This window comes from Halichoerus grypus, chromosome 9 (assembly GCF_964656455.1).
Source record: "Halichoerus grypus chromosome 9, mHalGry1.hap1.1, whole genome shotgun sequence".
Lineage (NCBI taxonomy): Eukaryota > Metazoa > Chordata > Mammalia > Carnivora > Phocidae > Halichoerus > Halichoerus grypus.
In genome coordinates this window covers 73,603,901-73,623,944 of record NC_135720.1, presented here as the reverse complement: position 1 = coordinate 73,623,944, position 20,044 = coordinate 73,603,901, and the positions used below count along the sequence as shown (strand labels likewise).

Sequence of the window (20,044 nt, the reverse complement as noted above, 5' to 3'; positions counted from 1 at the left end):
TTGGTCTCTTGCCAAATGCATATATTTCTGAATTTCAAGTATCTTCCCAGTTTGTCTGATGAAAACTTAAGAGGTCTGTTGTGCATTGGAAAACAGGAAGAAGTAGCCGTGGAAACACAGGGTCCTTGATGGCCATGACGACTGAGCCCTGCCAGCAGACATATTTCAAGTGTTCAAGTCCTGTTAACAATTTTTAGATCTAACTTGAGTTCTGTGCTCTGACAAATTCTATAGCTGCACCTCCAAGCAGCAACTGAAGGAAATTTGAAAGAAACTGGGAAGAGTAACCTTAGCTCTTGTCGATCAGGACAAACTTTAAAAGGCAGCAGGAGGATGCTCATCCTCACATCTGCCCTTTCATCTCCTATTTGAAAGGAGAGGTCTACAGATTACCAGGAAATATGGAAACACTGCTTTGCTGCTTCTGAGGCATAAGTCTTATGTCAGTCATTTCTCTTCTTTTCCTTGAATATTCTTAGAAAAGGAGACTCAAACATATTTTAAGGAATAGGAAAGTGGAAGAGAGTTTTTATGAAAGAACTGGCTGGAGGGAGAAGCCAGAGGCCTTCTTACATAATTAAGCCAGAATAATTTCTGAAGTAAAAGCAAAGCCTGAGCTTTGTTAAAGAAGAGCTTTGCAGTAAATGGGATAAAGGGCAGTGAATTTACATAGACTGCATCTAAGACTTTATCTTAAAAAAGATAAAATAACTCTGCATTTGACCACCTTTATATTGTTGCCTAAAATGTCAAGGAAAATAAACAAAAGAAACAGAACTACACGTTAACTCTGCCCTCCTGATAAATTATTTCTGTTGTTCTAGTTTCTTTCCACAGCTGTTGTGGATATTTTATGCTAAAGCATAATGTCTGTTCCTCTCTGGAGTTTAATTACAAACAACTTAAAGTCTTCTGCTTCATAAATAAAAATAAGGAGTTTTGGAGTTTTAAAAACAATGAGAATATTACTCTCATTCTCGGTGATTGTGCCTGCCAAATAGATAATTAGCGGCCTTGTTGTCCTGAAGAAGCAAAACAGCTGTTAAGTATCTGATAAATTCCCAACCTGTATGGTTACAGTCTTGATCTCAGGAAATGTGTTGACCAAGGTAAGCTCTCCAACTTAATACTATTTTTTTTTTTTTTTTTGAGAGAGAGAGAGAGAGAGAGAGAGAGAGGAGGGGCAGAGGGAGAAGGAGGGAATCTTAAGCAGGCTCCACACCCAGAGCAGAGGCCAATGTGGGGCTCCATCTTATGATCCTGAGATCATGATGTGAGCCAAAATCAAGAGTTGTATGCTTAATGAACTAAGCCACCCAGGGGTCCCTGAATACTATTTTTAAAGTAGTTCTCCTTTGTCTGCTTCCTGGTTAAATGGCCTTATTGCTTAGTGAACTGCCCCATAAAGAAACGTGGACAACCACTGTCTTCTGGCTTCATTCACAATGATCACCAGTAGTGTGGATTCTACCTGAAATTTTCTTTTTTGTCTTCCTTTCCACCTTCACTTCAGGCTCTCAACCACTTTTTGTTTTAAGCCTACAGTTGATCTGCCAAGTACCCATATTCTCACCACCCTTTCCTCCAGTCTACCTTAGATTTTGTTAGCACCTATCACCATGACTGTTCTGAAATCAACCTGTTAAAAAGCAATTAAAAGATTTATCCTGCTGATAAGGGCAACACCACTAAAGTATAAACTTCTCAGAACACATGGCACCTCTCTAATTTTGCATAGAAGAGAATAGGAAAATGAGTTCCTTTAATTTGGTAATGATAATATAAATTGTGAGATTTGATGTCAATATGTGGTATTCAGAGATTTATAAGATCAGTTCTAAAGAAGCCCTTTCTTTCTTTAGGGATTCTATTTACATTTATTGAATCTCTTTCCCTCTATCCCCAACAAGATAGTAACTCTCAAATGTTTCTGTTTCTGAGAACGGAGTGCAGCCCCCTAAGACAGAGAACTATCTGCTTATGGTCTCAGCATCTATCTGGGCCACCAGCTACAGGTAAACGCTTGAGGTCCAGGGTAATAATTATGCTCCTTTCACCCTCAAAATGAGCCCTGGTTTGGACAATAAATTATATGGTTGTCCTGGGCATAGGTCAGTTTAAGAGATATATAGTTTTTTACTAAGTATCCTTTGTAAAATTAAAATGGAAATCCTTATTTTAAAGCTAAGTATGGTCCTCTTAAACACTGTTTTAAGATAATCCAAAGAAATATTTAAAGAGATAAATACCTAGATACAATAGGCAATATTCTCATTGTTATTTGTTAGAAATTACATCTTAAAATTAAGATCTTTCAGACTCTGAGCTCACCAAAGGCAGAGAATATTAGTCCTTAAATTTCCCTCATTTTAACTAACAACCATGGGGTTGGGTAAGGAGACTAGAGGTTTTGAGAACTCAATTCTTATAGAAACTACGGTATAAATTGTAATTCGATTAATACTATTAGTATTGTTTAGTGGTAAATTTTAGTTTAAAAGGTCTTTTTCCGATTGGTTTAAACTTATTTTTATTTATTAAGCTGTAATAAAATTGTTTATATATAAAACATTACTATTTATCAAGTTATTTAAAAGAAAACATTTTAAATTCTAAAATTCAAGTATTTAAATTAATTTATGGAGCATGATTACTTTTAATGGCATCTAAAGTGTTTATATTCTAATTTATATTAATTCACTTCCATGTGTTTGGCTGGGGTTGGTGGGTGAGGTTAGGAATTAATTCAGGCAACAAGGAGAGAGGGCATCAAGAAAGCCTTAGAGAAGAGTGTGAGTTAGGTGCAGGGAGCAAGCCAAGGTGAAATTACAAATAAGCTTGGGAAACAGTGACTAGTATTGTTTTTGCTAAAAATGGGGCATACACAGGAAAACAGTAAATTTTCCTACCCTGGAAATGTCTTTTTTGTGGTTTCAAATCTCACAAAATAATAAATTCCAGTGAGATGCTCTTTCCAGAGTGAACAATGGTATTAATCGAGATTTAATACACAAAAATGAAATCTATTTAAATTTTATAGAAAAGATGGTGTTGGTAGTTTCAATTTAAAAAAATGGTGAGCAGAATTAATAGGGTTTTAAAATGAAAGTCCACTTACACGATAGAAAACTGCCCCATCTTTCTGGTAAGAAAAAACCATTTTTCCTTACTTATTAAGACAATCAGGTAACTTGGGCGAGAAAGGAGATAAAAATATATATAATGATCAACGATGTTCAAGACTTTTGAAAAGTTGTTTCCATAATTGTGTAAATATAGAACTGATAGCTAAAGAAGCTTAAATACTATTTTGAAATAATGAAAATAAAAAATAGGTCACAATCTTTATTAAATAGAAAGTCATTGCAAGTTGCATTTTGGTAAATATTGCTTCTGGCTTAGGTTCCTTCCATGTGGGTGAAAAAATAAAATATCAGTAGCAAAATTACACAAAGTGCACTCGGTTCTATACACTAGGAAAGTGGCAAACTGTCGGCATCGCCCTGGCCTCCTGTGGCTACGTACCAAAGGTGCACTTGGTGGGACGCCTGCTGACCAGGTGGCGGGGGCTACTTTTGGCTGCCAGTTGGCTCCACCAGTCAACTTTTTCTCTCCCGCATTCCACTGAAGATCTCCCCTAAAATCAAGCAGGCAAAAACACACAAAAGTATTAAAAGACACTAATCAGAAAAGAGTGTGTGTGGCTCATTAGATACTTTAACTTGGGGTTAGAAGCAGTCTGTTTGAGTTATTGAGAGAAAGGTTAAAAATTATAAAGGAGTCTTATCATATTATACCTAAGAAAGCATAAAAGCATTTGATAAAAAAAAATCATTTAGAGTTTGGATCTCAGTGGTAACAGGAATTTCCTATCACTTCCAATAGAAGAATGTGTCACAAAATTCAACTGCATTCCTCACTGGTTATAAAAAATTCCAAATAAGTATATTATAAAAACTGTTTACCTGTATTCTGTCAAATACCTATATTTTGTTTCATACACGATGGCACTTCTAGATCTGAGAGGGCTCATCAGAAGGTTTCACACAACTACATCATGACTATAACCTGCCTTACAGTGAATTGTAAGATACATCTATTGTAAAATGCATCCCAATTTTAGAAATGTTGAAAAGTGCATCTAAAGAAAAGGCACATTGTTTATTATTCTTACTATCCTCCTTAAAATTGATCCTTCATGAGAGACTTTTTAAAACCAATATTAGCTAGGAATAGTGTAATGATTCTAGAATTTAAAGCTTCTAGAATTTAAAGCTATTAAAGCACTCAAACCATAATTCCCAAGTATTTCTAGCCTAACTTAGTGGTAATCTTGGAGACTGAAATAGATTGTCCTTTTTCATTGCAGAGTCAACAGTTTGGAAGTTCTAGTAGAATAACAACAAAAACAAAAATCCAGAATGTAATAAAAACGAATTTTGAAATTACCTAGCCTGAGAGTGAGTTATTGCTCCAATGAGTTTAATAGTCTCAAATAAATATAAATACATTGTCACAAGAAAACCAGATAACTTCAAAAACACTTACTTTTTGGATGTGGTACCAGAAATTCCAAGATCTATAAAAGGATAAAAGAAAACAGAATTTAAACCTCTATACTCAGCTTAAATGACATGACATTTAAAAGATCAAAGAGTCAGAGGTCTAGAAAAAGTCCATATTTTGCCTAAGAATGACTGTATTCAATTTTACAAAGGGGAAACTATGTTAGGAAACATGTTCAGAAATCTAACATTTTCTTTTACTTCACGTTATACTTAAGGATCACAATTTAATGTCAACTGGTGTCTAGAAAAGAGTAAACATAGCAGGCTCGAGACTATCCTCTTAGAAAGGCCTATGTGCCTGGCATCTGGGAACCTAGCTTAGTAAACTGTTCTCTATCCCGAGAGAATGCTTTTCCTAACGATAAGGGTGGCTTACTGTGTCTAAACTGTTTGTACAGTGTGGTTCGTGCTGAACACCTGCTTCCTTCTGTGAGACTGAGACTTTGGGACGTTAGGCACGGAGGAGCTACATGATCAGCATCCAACAGAACCCCTGGGTATGGAATCTCTACAGGGCTTCCACGGGCAGGAACATCACGCCTGTTGCTGCATTTTCTTATGCTTTTCCCCTCATGGGAAGGGGAGAGCATAAGGAAGTCGGTATGTGGATTCATCCAAGCTCTGCTGTGTCTTTTTCCCTGATGATCCAGCTGTGTGTCCTTACTATGCTGCTATAATAAATCTTAGCTGTGAGTACAGCCATGTGCTGAGTCCTGTGAGTCCTAGCGAATCTCTGAGTGAAGGTGGTCTTGGGGACCCCGGAAGTGGCTTATTCATTCTACTCTAATCTCAGTTCATGTATTACTTCAGCAAATATTTATTGAGCCTCTACAGATGCCAGGCACTGTTCTAAGCACTTGGGATATATTAGTGAAGAAAATGAAGATCCCAACCCTGGAGAAATTTGCTTTCTAATAGGGTGAGATAGATGATAAAACAATAAAATAATAAATTACATAGGCCCCTAAAAGGTGATAGGAAAGCCCATGGGAAAAAGCAAAGGAAGGGCAGGGTATGAGGGATCTGGTCAGGTAGGGTGAGGGTGAGGGGCAGGCAGCATTAAACGGGGTGCTCAGGGAAGGCCTCATGGAGAAGGTGAGATTTGAGCAAAGTTGAGCAGAGGTGTGGTGGAAGAGCTTTCTAGGCTACTCATGTGATGCACTCTCTGCCTACTGGTAAGTCTGTTTCACATTTGGAGAAACTGCCAAATTGCTTTCCACAGTTACATTTTCACCAGCCATGTTAGAGAGTTTCAATTTCTCCACATTCTCATCAACACTAGTTATTGTCTTTCTAATTATAGCCATCCTCATGGGTGAGAAGTGATACTCATGCAGTTTTGATATGCATTTCCCAGATGACTGGTGTAGAGCCTCTTTTCATGTGCATATTGGCCACATGTCTATATTCTTTGGAGAAATGTCTATCTAAATCATTTGACCATTTTAAAATTAGGTTATTTGTCTTTTCATTATTGAGTTGTAAGAGTTCTTCATTCTGGGTATAAATTCCTTATCAGATATATGTTCTACAAATACCTTCTCCCATTCTGTGGGTTATTTTTCACTTTCTGGATAGTGTCATTTGTAGCACAGAAGTTTTAAATTTTAACGTAGTTCTATTTATCTATTTTTATCTATTGTTGCTTGTGCTTTTGGTGTCATAGCAAGAACATTACCCAATCCAAGGTCATGAAGATTTATTTACTAATACATTTTCTTCTTAGAGTTTTATAGTTTTGGCTCCTACATTTAGTTCTCATCCACTGTGAATTAATTATTTTAGAGTAGGCAAGATATCTAACTCTATCCTTTTGCATGTGGATGTCCAGCTGACCCAGCACCATTTGTCGAAAAGACAACTCTTTTCCCATTGAACTGTCGTGGCACCTTTGTTGATAATCAACTGAGCACAGATGTATAAGTTTATTTCTAGACTGTCATTCTATTCCATTGGGGTATATGTCTATCCTATGCAGCAGTACCACTTAATGACTATAGCTTTGTAGTAAGTTTTAAAATCATTAAGTGTGAGTCTTCCAAGGTTATGCTTTTTTATTTAGAGTGTTTGGCTCTTCTGACATCCTTGTATTTCCATATGAATTTTAGGTTCAGCTTGTCAATTTCTGTAAAAAAGCAAACTAGAATATTGGTAGGGAGTATGTAGATAATTTTTTTCAGTTTTGGAAGATATTTTAATTATTTTATTATTATTATTATTATTATTATTATCATCTTAGAGAGAGAGAGAGCACAAGAGGGAGGGGAGGGGAGAGAGAGGGAGACAGAGAATCCTAAGTGACGCGAGGCTTGATCCCACAACCCTGAGATCATGACCTGAACTGAAATCAACAGTCAGACACTTAACTGACTGAGCCACCCAGGTGCCCCAGAAGATACTTTAATTAAAAAAATGTTTACCTATAGTGAAAATCAGTGTTTTCTTGGGGGGAGGTGAGTTGTTACATTTCTATAAATTTTGACAAATACATGAATTCATGTAATCATTACTATAATCAGGACACATAGCAATTTAATTACTCAAAAATATTCTCTCTTGCTACCATTTGCAATAAAAACTGCACTCTCAGCAGTTAAGAGGTATAAATCCTTTATTTCTGAAGGAGAATCTGGAATGACACATTAGAGTGCCAGCAAAAGCAGTTACCACTGGCAACCATCCTTCAGTGAGATGAAATTTTAGAGTAGGAACAAATACTCAAATAACCTCTCCATGGGTGTCATCAAAGCATTTTCATGGATGCCCAGACCAGGAACAATGAATGGGAAGCAAAAGTATGTCCATTGGATAATTCATAGGAAAAAAAGTCTGTATCAAGGACCCTCTAAAGCCTTGAGAAAAGTGAAAGGTATCTGCAGTGGTGAACCCATTCACCTTAATGAAGAATCAAATTCAGAGTTAAAAGAAAAGGTCAATCTTTATACCAGCTGCCCTCATCTCCTAGGACTCTCTCCTTCACTTGTCCATCTCCAGCCTCTGGTCTCCTTGTTGTTCCTTGAACATACCAGGCAGTTTTCTGCCCCAATGCCTTTGCACTGGCTGTCTCCTTTGCCTGCAAATATTCTCCTTCAGATATCCATGTGGCTCATCCTTTTATCTCCAAATCTTTGCTCAAACTGTACCTTCTCAGTGAGACCTACTCTAACTCCCATTCTGCAGCATTTCCAATTCCTCCTTGCCTGGTCTGTTTCTTCTCCATAGTGCTTATATGACCTAACATACTATAGAATTTATTTGAAAATGTTTGTTTGTCTCTCCCCTTGCTGAGTACCCTAAGAACAGAAATTTATACCTATTCTGTTTGCTGATTTATCTTTAGAACCTGGAAGAGTGCTTGGTACTCAATAAATATTTGTTCAGTGAGTAATTTAAATTCACATGGATGGGGGCACCTGGGTGGCTCAGTCGGTTAAGCATCTGCCTTCCTGGGATCAAGCCCCGCATCAGGCTCCCTGCTCAGCAGGAAGCCTGCTTCTCCCTCTCCCACTCCCCCCACTTGTGTTCCCTCTCTGTCTCTCTCTGTCAAATAAATAAATAAAATCTTTAAAAAAAAAATTCACATGGATGCTCAATTGTCAATATTGAAGTTACTCTATGTTCTTATTTCCAAGTGAAATGAAAAATTAAGTACTTACTATACATAATGCACTTGGTTTCACACTTTCATATGCTAATTATACCTGTAGTAATTTAGATTAAAAATGGCACGGGGACAGCTTGTGAGACAATGGCACACTGTTCATCTTCCAAGGAACTGTACTGGGTGAAGCACTAAGAATTTCTGTCCACTCCTTGATATACTCACCCACAAGTGAATCCAGAAAAAAATACATATAAAGAGATAGAGAAAAAAATTTGCATATGATGCAGTAAAAAACAAATCAAAACAAAAACTGTATTACTCACTGCCTACTAAGCTGGCAAGAGATGAGTCAAGGTCACTCCCAAGGGCTTTGCTTGCTGCCATAGCTGGACTGGGGGGTACCATTGAAATGGGTGCAGGCTGCCCGGCTGGTGCCATGGTTGGCATCAGTAGATCACCTAGACCATCAAACACTGGAAATCAAATAGACCAGGTTCAGAATGCTTAGGGGGGGAAAAAAAAGGCCATATGCAAAATTAAAGGGAAATTATCTTCTGAAAAACGATAAAACAAGTGAATATACAATCTTACAAAAGAGGGCATGTAATCCATACTTTTTATGACTATAACACCAAGAAGAACATTTCTACATATGTCTACTCATAAAGTACAGAAATACTAGTACACATAAACAAAGATGGAAAAAAAATCTGTGTAATGTACAGGAAAGAGCACAGATTTTGAGGTTGGAATTAGGCTCAAATTTAGTTGCATGCCTCACTAGCTGTGTGACTTTGAGAAAGTTACCACCTGAGCTTTAGTTTTCTATCTGTAAATGGGGAGGGTACTACTACCACATGGTTTTGCTGTGAAGATTAAATTAGATAATATATATGTCTTTATTACAATGCCTGCTCTATGCAGGCAGTCAGTAAGTGGTAGCCACTGATACGCTTATCAAAAACAATCGCTGAAATGCTTTTTATTGAAAATGGTAGTAATTTACAGCAAAGCCTAAATAATTTACTCTCAAATCCTACAATGCTTATCTTTTTTTCTCTACAATGCTTATCTTTAAAACAATTCTTAAATGAGAAAAGAAGGCTGGATCTCCTGGTTTCCTATGAAGTCGGTGTTGGAATAAAACCTGATCTACTGGGCAGCATGTAGTAGTAAGTATCTGAAAAACAGTTGACCATATTTTAGAAGTAAAAATTTTGACCCCCCCTCATTATAAGCAGTCAATTTTGGTTCTAACTTTAAAGGAATGTTTAAAGGGAAAACTATTTTAACTACTGGGAATCATGCTGTTATTGATGGCTCCTGATCACTATATAACCAATTACCAACTTGCTTAGTTCCTAGAATACAGAAAGACCATTCAAAATACAGACTCAGAGGATTTGCATAAATTGATGTTAATATCTTATCCATGTCAAAAATTTTGTCGTTAATTTTCATTAAAAAACTTCGAACATTTATCATCAACACTACTGTACAATAATTCTAAGTTGGAAAAAGACAGCACTGGCAATAGAAGCAACCAAATTGTCAGGCAGGGGATATATTTAGGGTGTTTTCTGAAACACATTTAATTGCCAAAAACTCACCAATTGAAAATTTGTAGTAAGGACCCAGCATGGGAAGAGTAGAATGGAAGAGAATACAAACAAAATGACAGCAGGATGAAAGATTAAAGGCAGGCAAAGAATACTACTTGTGTCCCAACTTCATAAAACCGAGGGCCATGCAAGCTTCAGAGGGTGTAAGCAATAGCAGTGGGAGTGTCCACACATCCAGATACTGTGTAAAGTGTTTGTTTTCCCTTAACCACCTCTAAACCACGTGCATGGAAGCTCATGCAAACAGATGGTGTGTGTGGTGTTAGATTTCTGCTAAAAATTAAAACAGAAACACAGAAAAGGATTACAGGTTATCCTTAAATCTTCCAAAATGTACCGAAAATATTTACTTAAAATGCAGAATAAGAGACTTATTAAAGTTTTAAAACCAGGTCACCACTCAGTATCTGCTTGTAAGATTCCTGATATCATACTAACCTTAGGTGGGCTATTGCACAATCAGAAAAAATGAAAAGAACATTTGAAAAATCACTGCCTCACCTGACGGATCAAAGGAGCTGCTGCTAGAAGTTGAAGGTGTTGTTCCAAAAGCTGCCTCAAAGTTGGGCTGTAGCAGGTTATTCTGAGCTGGAGTCACTGGTGATGGAGATGGGGCCATAAAAGAACCCCCAAATCCTGGGAAAAACACAGTTCCAGAAAAATATAAGCAGAAACAACTAAAGGTAGGTAAAGGCCAGGAAAACAGGACGAATTATAGGACTGAGGAGGGATTGAGTGCATGTAGATAGATGAGAAGTCAGTAAAACTGGGAAGTTAGTTTTTTAAAAGTTTTTTATGTGCCTTGGTATCTGTCATGTATTTTTAAAAGATTTTCATTTAGTTTTCAAAATCAAGTACAACATTCAGTGTTACACTAGTGTTTCAGGTGTACGGTACAGTGAATCAACAACTCGATACGTGACTCAGTGCTCATCATGATAAATTACTCTTTAATCCCCATCACCTATTCCCCCCCCCCCACCTCCCCTCCGGGAACGGCCAGTTTTGTCATGTATTAATGAGATCGAAGTTCGTTAGAAACAAGATAGCACTTAAGAATATATACTCTTGTTAAGAGAACCTGTGGCAACCAAGTCTATTATTACAATGGACCTAGCTACCTAAAGCTAAAAAAGTCTCACTAGGGTTAAAATTGAGATAATTTCATTATATCAAAATTTTGTTTCTTCAAAGCACAATACTGGGTAGCTAGAAAATGCTTAGTTGTACACATTGGCTCAGTATAATAATAAAATACAAATCAGAAAAATATGCATGCACTTTGCCACCAAATCCTCCTTAATAACTTTCATACATGTTCTAGTCCCATTGCTGCTCCTGCTAAATGTGGGCTCCCCCAGATCAGTTCTCAGGATTTATAAACAGCCACCCAGAGGGGCTTCCTGCACCTAGTCTGGACTTCCTCCAATCTAGTCTCTGCCGTGCAGCTAGAGTGATCTTTCTGAGTAGAAAACGTTGGCAAAGTTACTTCTCTAACGTCCTTCACTGGCTCTCCATAACTTTCAGATTCATGTAATGCAGATTCCTTTGTACAGCAATCAAGTTCTTCTGTCTCTGTTCCCCTGCCTGCAAACTAGGTTGCATCCCTAACACCATCACGGGGAGTCAGATGCCCACTCCAGGAGGGCCTCTTGGACTGAAACTGTCACCCACTGCTATTAGGCACAGCTATGCCCGCCCCTCCCACTGCAAATATGTGTGAGTTACATGCTCTGCTCTTGTGTCCTCTGCATCTGATACACAGCTCCATCCCATTCCCATCACATGTCCTTATTTCCATCCCCAGCCTCTGCTTCAGGGATGGCTTTTTGGTGTCAGGAACTGTCTTCTCCTGTTTTTCACTAATATTCAGCATAATGCCTAAAACACTGAATTAATATTTACTGAATAAAGATACTTCTGAATATAAAAGGTGGGAAGAAATCAAATTCCATTGTAAAGTAACCAGCCTTCAAATTATTTACCTTTTGAAGGCTGGAAGCAAATAATTTCTCTCAAACGACAGATAGAAACAGAAGCAAAGCTCACTCTGTACTGTTTCTGTATAAAACACACAACCAGTGAAGGCAGCAATTTCTCAGTAAGACAGTGGAAGATGTTCTGTTACCAAAGAATTTGTTACTTCCAGAAGTCTTTTCTATATTCAGTTTGGGTATAAATATTCCTTTCTAATCTAGCCACATCTTCTTGTTCACAAACTGCTTGCAAAAACATAAAGAAGGCTTAAAAAAAAAAAAATCCTTAAACTTTCATTCTATAGAACTCATTTATAAGTCTGAAAATGACTTCCACTGAAATTCTCCGGCTATTGTTTTCTAAAGCAGGCAATAACGTTCAAGTCATGCTGCTCCCAGACACTGATAATGATACAAGTTTAGGCTTTTCTTGTATATGTATGAAAAAAATGCAATTTGGAAAACTGTTACCTAAAAGAGGATGGTCTTTAAAGTTCACAGTGGCTACCCTGAAGTAATTTTAGTATTTTAGTGACATAGGCATTATGTAACTTTCCTAACTGAAAAAAAGACATTCTCCAGATCTTTAAGAACTAATATTATGAAGCAAAAATGGGCTAGAAGTAAGTATTTTTGTGGACGGGATTGCTTGGTTTTAGGGAGATTGATGGCTGTGTTAAAGCTGACTTTTGGGAAACATCCCACACCTCAAGTTGGAATATGGCTGTGGTTAATTTAGGCAATTTTTCTATGGTGTAGTTCTCTTTGTTATAGGTGAATGTGGAAACAACTGTTCTTGACTCTCAGTTTCTTAAAACTTGACCAAGAAGAGACAATTTATTCTAGAATCACAGCATATTAGTGTTGGAAAAAGCCTTCCGATCATCTGATTCAATCCTATCTTTCCATGACTGGAAAAAGGGATGCAAAGGGAAGGTGACATATCCACCCAGGATTTAGTGATAGAAAGAGAAAAACAGACATTTACACAAGGCTCATCTGCTTAGTACTACTGAGTTTCATAAGATAAGTAGATCATGTCCATAGGTGAATAATGAAAAAAAATTAGTGACTTCTCTAAGAAAGTGAAGGTAAAGCCAACACTGGCATGAGGCTCACCACGTACCACCAGGGGCACAATTCTAAGCAATTTTTTTTTTTAGGTTGAACCTTATGAACCATATGGATTGCTAATATTTGACCATTTTGGTCCCACAAAAACAGCAGGTTTATATTGTTCAAACCAAACCATATATTAGCTCATTTAATCCTCACAACTCTGTGAAGTTTTACAGATGAAAATGCTGAGGCCAGAGAAGTTAAATAATCTGTCCAAGGTCAAATGATGGCAAACGAGAGCCAGGATTCCACACAGCAATCTTCCAGAGCTTGGGTTTTTCACCACAATACTACATGGCGTCTTTTCCATAGCCAGGAATGACTCCAGAGTTGTACTCTTCCTGCAGGTTTATAAACTTGACAGAGATCTAGAAAGATGACTTTTTCCCATTATACTCAGTTCTTATGAAGTAGGTGCTATAAGTGATACAAAATAACCAACTGATTGTCTTAAAGAAAAAAAACCTATTGCTATACTCTGAATGAAAGGTTAAATAGGAAAATTATAGACATTAATAAGGAAACTCCTCCTGTTAAGTGAAAAGTTTTAGAGGCCTGGAATAGAGGTAAGTAATACGAAAACCCAAACCACTACTCTTTCTTTCTATATGGTTCTAAATTATACTAAGGAAGATGTTCTACGGAATTGAAGGTAAAAATCAGTAGGCTTCCAGATATCCTACAGGCATATTTGGACTGTCTTACACTATAACTAAATCGCCATCTCTCTTCAAGTGCTCAACCATCTACAGATACACTGCCTTTTGTCACAGGTAGTCTTATGAATCTACCTTCCTAAAGGGAACAGCCAACACACTTAAGGAAGTTCTATTAACAGACATATCAAAACTGACAGTCACAGTTGATATAACATATCACTTGGGTCAGGAGAGTGAAATTTTAAAACCACTGGTAGATAAACACACTCCCACACATACCACCTTCACACTCAGATTCGTTCCATTATGTAAAAGATGATGTCATCTCAATTACTCTGTAATATAATCAGCTGTTAACACATTCCATTTACTAAGATCAATCTGAGACAGTCAATATTTCTAGAACTAATACCCTTTTGTCCGACACGTTTCAAACTGCTCCCTCCACCCCAGAGTATGAAAGAATTGGTTCTCTGTGGATCTTCCCATTCAGTGGATATTATTAGTTATTAACTCCACACTGAACATTTTTATATTTTAAACCAGTTCAAAGACCTCTGTGGCTCTGCTAAAAAGTCATCTGTGTCATTTGGTTAACAGAGAATGCAAAACTACAAAGGGCCCATATTATTCCCTGCCTTTGGAATTAAAGATAGGATGTGGCACATTCCTATACTGGTACAAATCTATGGTGCAGTCACCCCAGGATCGTGTCTATTATTGAAGAACATGGTTTTCCTGTTTGATGTCAACCTCAGAAGTTAGGCATAATACATCTAATCTCCCTTAATAATCCATTTTTACATCTGTCATCCAGTAATCTATATATTTCAAACGTCTAAGTTTTTAGCTGGTGTATCTGAAGAGGAGTTTGAGAGCTTTATTCTTCACTGTATGAAATAATATTTCCTTTTATTTGACACAAACTTAAACTTTCAAGTTTCTAGTCAGACTTCACTTGAGATATGGAGAATATCTGTATCCTACCAATAATCTCAATGATTTGGAGAGAATTATTCTTTGAGCCTGTTCTCATTGGCCAAAACAGATGTCTTTTCTAGAATATTCTCTAGTTTCACCACTTTGGGTACACCAAACAGAACATGAAATTTTTACTCAAGGGGCAGAAAATGACTAAGATGATATTTCATACACAGTTCAATTCTGGGATTGGTATTATTTGACAGTTCTAGAAGTAAATTTGAATAAAGAAGAATAACCAGTTTTTATGAGATATATGCCCCATTTAAAAGACTATCCATTTAGTCTTTGTTTTCTAGTTTTAAATTATATACCAATTTTGACAAAGCTTTCTTCCCCAATTTTGAGATGATTCTTAATTTTCAGTTGAAAAACCTCTAAAAATCATTTTATCGCATTTCCCTTGTTACATATATGTAAATTTATTCCCTCAAAAAAAATTTGAGGAGCAAGAGCCCCTGTTCAGCAACCAACGTTACTTGTAGAGAGTCTATGCCTTCCATTACTGTGTATGTGTATTATTTTTCCTTTTTATTCTCCCACAAAATACTCTCATTACTAAAAGCCAATAACAGAAGACTTTAGAGACTCACAGAATATAACTCTCTCTCTCTCTCTTTTTCAGTTCAAATTCCTACTTTGAACCTGCTATTTGTGGACTTCCTTTTTATCTATGATTGGGCTCATTTATCTTTAAAAAAACAAACAACTTCCTCTTCATTTCAACAGGTTGTGGACTTAACTGTTCTCTCCCCATAGATACACACAAAAGTATAACACACGTTAAGCTTCATTGCAAATTACCATAGCACAGTGCCCCAAATATTTGTTCTACCATTGATATTCATTCAACAGAAATGTCTGGGCAATCTGAAAACTCTGAAATAGCCACTGTCAGCTAGATTAAATCCATAAATGTGACTGGGACTTTATACTGTGTACATTAGCAGGGTTTTTTGGCTAGGAAAGTTGCTTCTAGCTCATAGTATAAGATTATATTAATATTCCATGATATTCTTCAATGAGAATATGGATTCTTGCTGTTTTGTTACCTAAACAAGGATGAGAAATGTTCTTCTATAAGCAGAACAGAGAGAAGTATGAAAAACTAGCCCAAATAATTAAGACCTAGAGAAATTAGAATTTAAAATCTCTTATATCAGGATATAAGGTAAAAGAATAGTTGGCCTCGTGCCATGTAAATCAGACTCAGATATGTACAAATTAAATTATAAACATTGTTTGTAAAGCAAGCTAGACATTAGAACCCATTCACTCCTACTTACATTAAAATTAATTGATTTAAATAAAAAAAAAAAACAGAGAAAGAAGAAAAGGTGCACAAAATACTTTCCCATCACTAAAAAAGTCACAAGATGATGTGGTGGAAAAAATGAGAAGTGTACAGTCAGTAAAACCTATGTAAATGACACTGTCACTTTCATCACTGATTTTTTTCTTTTCTCTCCCATTTTACTAAGATTTCAGGATGGACAACACAATTGAGCAATTTTAAGCTTGATTTTGGTGAAGTGTTCTAACCTATACTTTTTGTGTACTTCCCTTTTTGGACCTCAGAGCTGTGCAGCTGAGGCTCAGGTCCCCGATGTTGCACTTGGCAGTAGGCGACAAAATTCTTCCTATTTGTTCCAGGTGTGTTTTAGACCCTATCTCACCCCCAGGAGCAAATCTCTTGGCTCTGCCACTGACTTCTGACTTTGAATTGGAAGGGAACATTGTCTTTTCCCATAGTCTTTGACCGGCCTCTCTGCACCTACTTCCAGTGTTTTTGGCTTTCTTGGAAACACAAGATCTCAAGTTTCAGCACTGGAAGCACAGGGAGGCTTGCAGCCCTGGAAGTGCTCAACATGGTGGACCAGGCTCCTGTCAGGCTGCTGTCTGATAGGCTTACAACCCCTCTTTGGGGTCTGTGTAACGAAGAGAGAAAGAGAGACTTCTTAGAACTCTGCAAAATGCCAGAACATTTGATTTCCTATGCCATCTCAACCTTAATTATAACTGCAAAGCCAAAGGCTTATAATCAGTAATCTCATTGAAATTGACAAGGTCATTTCCCTCAAATAGCCATTTAAAACTATGCTATTTCTGTTGCTTGTTAAAAACCTATTGCTGAATCTTGAAAACCAGAATTAAGGTTATTGGTTTTGTAAGAGCTTGAAGGTTTCTGTGACCAATTTGAAGCCGCGATGAAGAATACCCAGGCCAGGAGAAAAGCCAGGTAAGCTAGTATTTTTTCCCCAAATAACCAACTGTGTTTTGTGTTAAGTGCCCTGCCTCTTGTCGTATTTGCAGCTTCCAAAGTCCACAGCGACATTACAGTGGAACCCTGGTTCTTCACCATTCAGGAAAATACCAGCTGGCAGTCACTGGTATGAAGTGGATTCAGCAACCAGGAGTGTCATATTTAGCCAGGGTAGTCTGGAGAGGAGAGGACAGACACAGATGAACCACTGTTGCCCCTAAGAAAGATGGCCAAGTGGCGCCTGGGTGGCTCCGACGGTTAAGCGTCTGCCTTCGGCTCAGGTTATGATTCCAGGGTCCTGGGATGGAGCCTCGCGTTGGGCTCCCTGCTCAGTGGGGAGCCTGCTTCTCCCCCTCCCTCTGCCTGCTTCTCACTCTCCCTCTGCCTGCCGCTCCCCTCTGCTTGTGCTCTCTCTCTGTGTCAAATAAATAAATAAAATCTTCAAAAAAAAAAAAAAAAAAAAGATGGCCAAATAGCCAGTCTGAGTGACCGATGAAAGGGGAGGGTAGCGGCTGGGCTGTGCTTACCCTTGCCGGCCTCTTGAGAGAAGACTGGACCTCATACCAAACTTCCTACACTACTGAAAGGTGACAAGGGTCCTTTCGTGAGGTCATCACACATTACTAATCCAGGAATGGATGTTCTGTGCCTGCCGTAGCTGGCCAGGACCGTTCATTACATGAAAAAATAAGACCCGGCCGCTAACTCTTTCAAGGGTAACATGAAAAGCAGGAAATTTAAACTGAGAGACTCCGAACATGGCAACTTCCTTGTGCCGACATGACCCACACCCTCATCAGTCCCCTGCCAACCTCATGACCAAAATGCATCCCTTGTGGTGACTGGGGAGGGGCACTGGAAGCTGCATCTGAGTATCTGAGGCCTCTGTGAGGCCACCGCCGCATTTCCTGTTGCGTCCCCTTCTCAGTAAAGTCAGGGTGAGGTAAGCCAGCAGTGTCTTGTGAGTCTGACTGATAACCTGAGCCTGAAACGGTCTTGCAAATGGCAAACGCTTTGCCTGTAAAAACAGTAATTTCTCATGCAGCTATCATTAAGCACTCTTCGCCCAGCCTCCAGGGAAGTCTGATAGTTGACTTTTACTATGTTTGAGTCTTTGAAATGTTCCCTTTTATGTTATCTATCCCATCCTGGCAATAAGCAATAATCCTAGGCATCTTGGACCAGACTACTCCACACTATGTCCTTGTTGAACTGGGATCTCTCTCTAGAGGTTTTCAGATTAAAAACAAAACAAGACAAAAACAAAACAAAACAAAACCCAACTAGTTAAAAAAGTGGCACAGGTAGCAGCAGCTTCAACCCCGGTAGAAATCTGACAGTTTCTCCTAGAGTGATTCATGTTACAGAATCAATTGTCAAACATAATGGTATCTTTCCACAGAAATTCCTTAAAAAATGGGCACAGGCAATACAAGATAAAATTCGCTACATAAGCACATTACTTTTTTAGTAAACAAAAAGAAATGGCTAACTGAAAGTAAGGCATTTAGGAACATCCAAGGAACCACAGGGGTGACTTGTATACGACTATGATTTTAATACTCATTTAATAAAATCCTAGGAAATAACCTTCTATCAGACAGTGTCTTGTTTTTCAATTTTATGTCTCAAAAGGGAAAGATAACATGCACCATGAAATTTACATATCTGTTACTTATAAAGATACAGTCAAACTTAACTTCCACAAAATACCATTTTATTTTAATTTAATTAATTACCAGCTAGTAGGTCTGCCGATGCTGATGAACTAGAAGCAGCCTGAGGTGCAGGTTGGGGTTCAGAAGCACTACTTCCAAATGCATCTACCCATTATCCATTATGCAGCAAAAAAGTAAAAGAATGTAAACAGTAAGTACAGTAAGTAAATTAAGTGTTTTGCCAAGAAATGCATAGACATGACACTGTGCGGTGAGCTTGTCACCTGTGGATAACTGAAATGATTGAGTGAGCTGAATTATGCTCTGACCAGTTTATTCTCTCAAAAAAGAGTTCTAGAATATTTCAGATTAACACCCCTTTGTAAGAGAATTCTTTTTTAAAGAATAAAAGTTTTGGACTAAATCCTGACATCTCTTAAAATAGGACCAAGGTTTAAAAAATTTTGCCCGAAGGCAATACAATGGAATTTTCCCATTTAGAACTCTATTAAACGTAGAAAAAAAATTAACAGACTTAATTCAAGCAGCAGCAGCAGCTCCACTTGAACCCATTTATCAGAGTTCAGTGTTTATTTGCCACAAGTTTTGAGCTCTGAATGTCAGAGACTGTGACACCATTGTACCCCTCATGGCACATACCATGATGCTTCCACGTACAGTAGGTAAGGTACTCAGTGTGGTTTAACTTGCTAAGAATGGCATTTGAGCCCGGGGCATACACATTTGTGGACGTTCATGAAGAAATCACTTCAAACCTGTACGTTTCCCTATAAATTTACTGCTACTAAATGACTTTAAATGCATCACCCTAATGAGTAGTGCAAGAGTTAATTCAGTACATCTCCCTGCTGTCAGATAACATAAAAGTAAGGGGAAAATACATTTAAACCAGTGAAACATCTTCTAGTTCTCTGGAAAGATTTTAAAACATTACGCTCAATAAACCCTACAGAATAATGTATGGCTGTATGGCTTATGTTTTCAGTTTCGACTGGCTTGTTTTCAATTCTAAATTAACTAGTTAACGTTTATATTGCTTTTAAGAACTTAGAAATGCTGATTTAGCCAACAGATCAGGTTCACCAAGGAAGAACAGTAGAAGGAAATTCCAACCAGCTGATTCTACATTAGGATGAACAGAAAGTTAAAAACACAAAGACTTCGAATGAAAAATGATCTGGTTCTGTTAGGCCATGCATTGAAAATTGTGATGAACTGATGAGGATGAAGATGATGATGGCAAAGCAATGGGAAAGATCTTAAAAACTTAAGTTTACAGTTAAGAGATGGAAATAACTTCAGAGTCAAAAGAAAGAATGATGGAATATAATGAAAGAGAAGATGTAGAAACTGAGGGAGAAAAAAATAAAGACTGTTTACGTGTTGAAGGAGGAGAGGTACGCACCCCCAAAAAGGTCTATCACGCCTGAAGAATCCACCTTTGCTGGAGAGGCAGTGGTTGCAGGAGTCGGTACTGCAAATGCATCCACTGCAGTGAAGCACACAACAGGAAAAATCACACGTCACCCAAGGGAAAATAAAGCCATGCATGAGCCTTGACAGATGGCTTCCT

The 20,044-nt window shown here is 37.7% G+C and overlaps 1 protein-coding gene across 1 annotated transcript in view; it reads right to left on the bottom strand.

Annotated features, from left to right (window-relative positions):
• Positions 1-20,044, bottom strand: part of SNAP91 (synaptosome associated protein 91) — a 146,871-nt gene that overhangs the window by 16,639 nt on the left and 110,188 nt on the right. Inside the window, exons 21-26 of the mRNA XM_036101007.2 lie at positions 19,877-19,960; positions 18,532-18,615; positions 10,296-10,430; positions 8,496-8,645; positions 4,549-4,579; positions 3,526-3,637 (exon numbers count right to left, since the gene is read on the bottom strand). Of these exons, the coding sequence (XP_035956900.2) occupies positions 3,526-3,637; positions 4,549-4,579; positions 8,496-8,645; positions 10,296-10,430; positions 18,532-18,615; positions 19,877-19,960 (596 nt within the window). The remainder of the gene's footprint in view (positions 1-3,525; positions 3,638-4,548; positions 4,580-8,495; positions 8,646-10,295; positions 10,431-18,531; positions 18,616-19,876; positions 19,961-20,044) is intronic.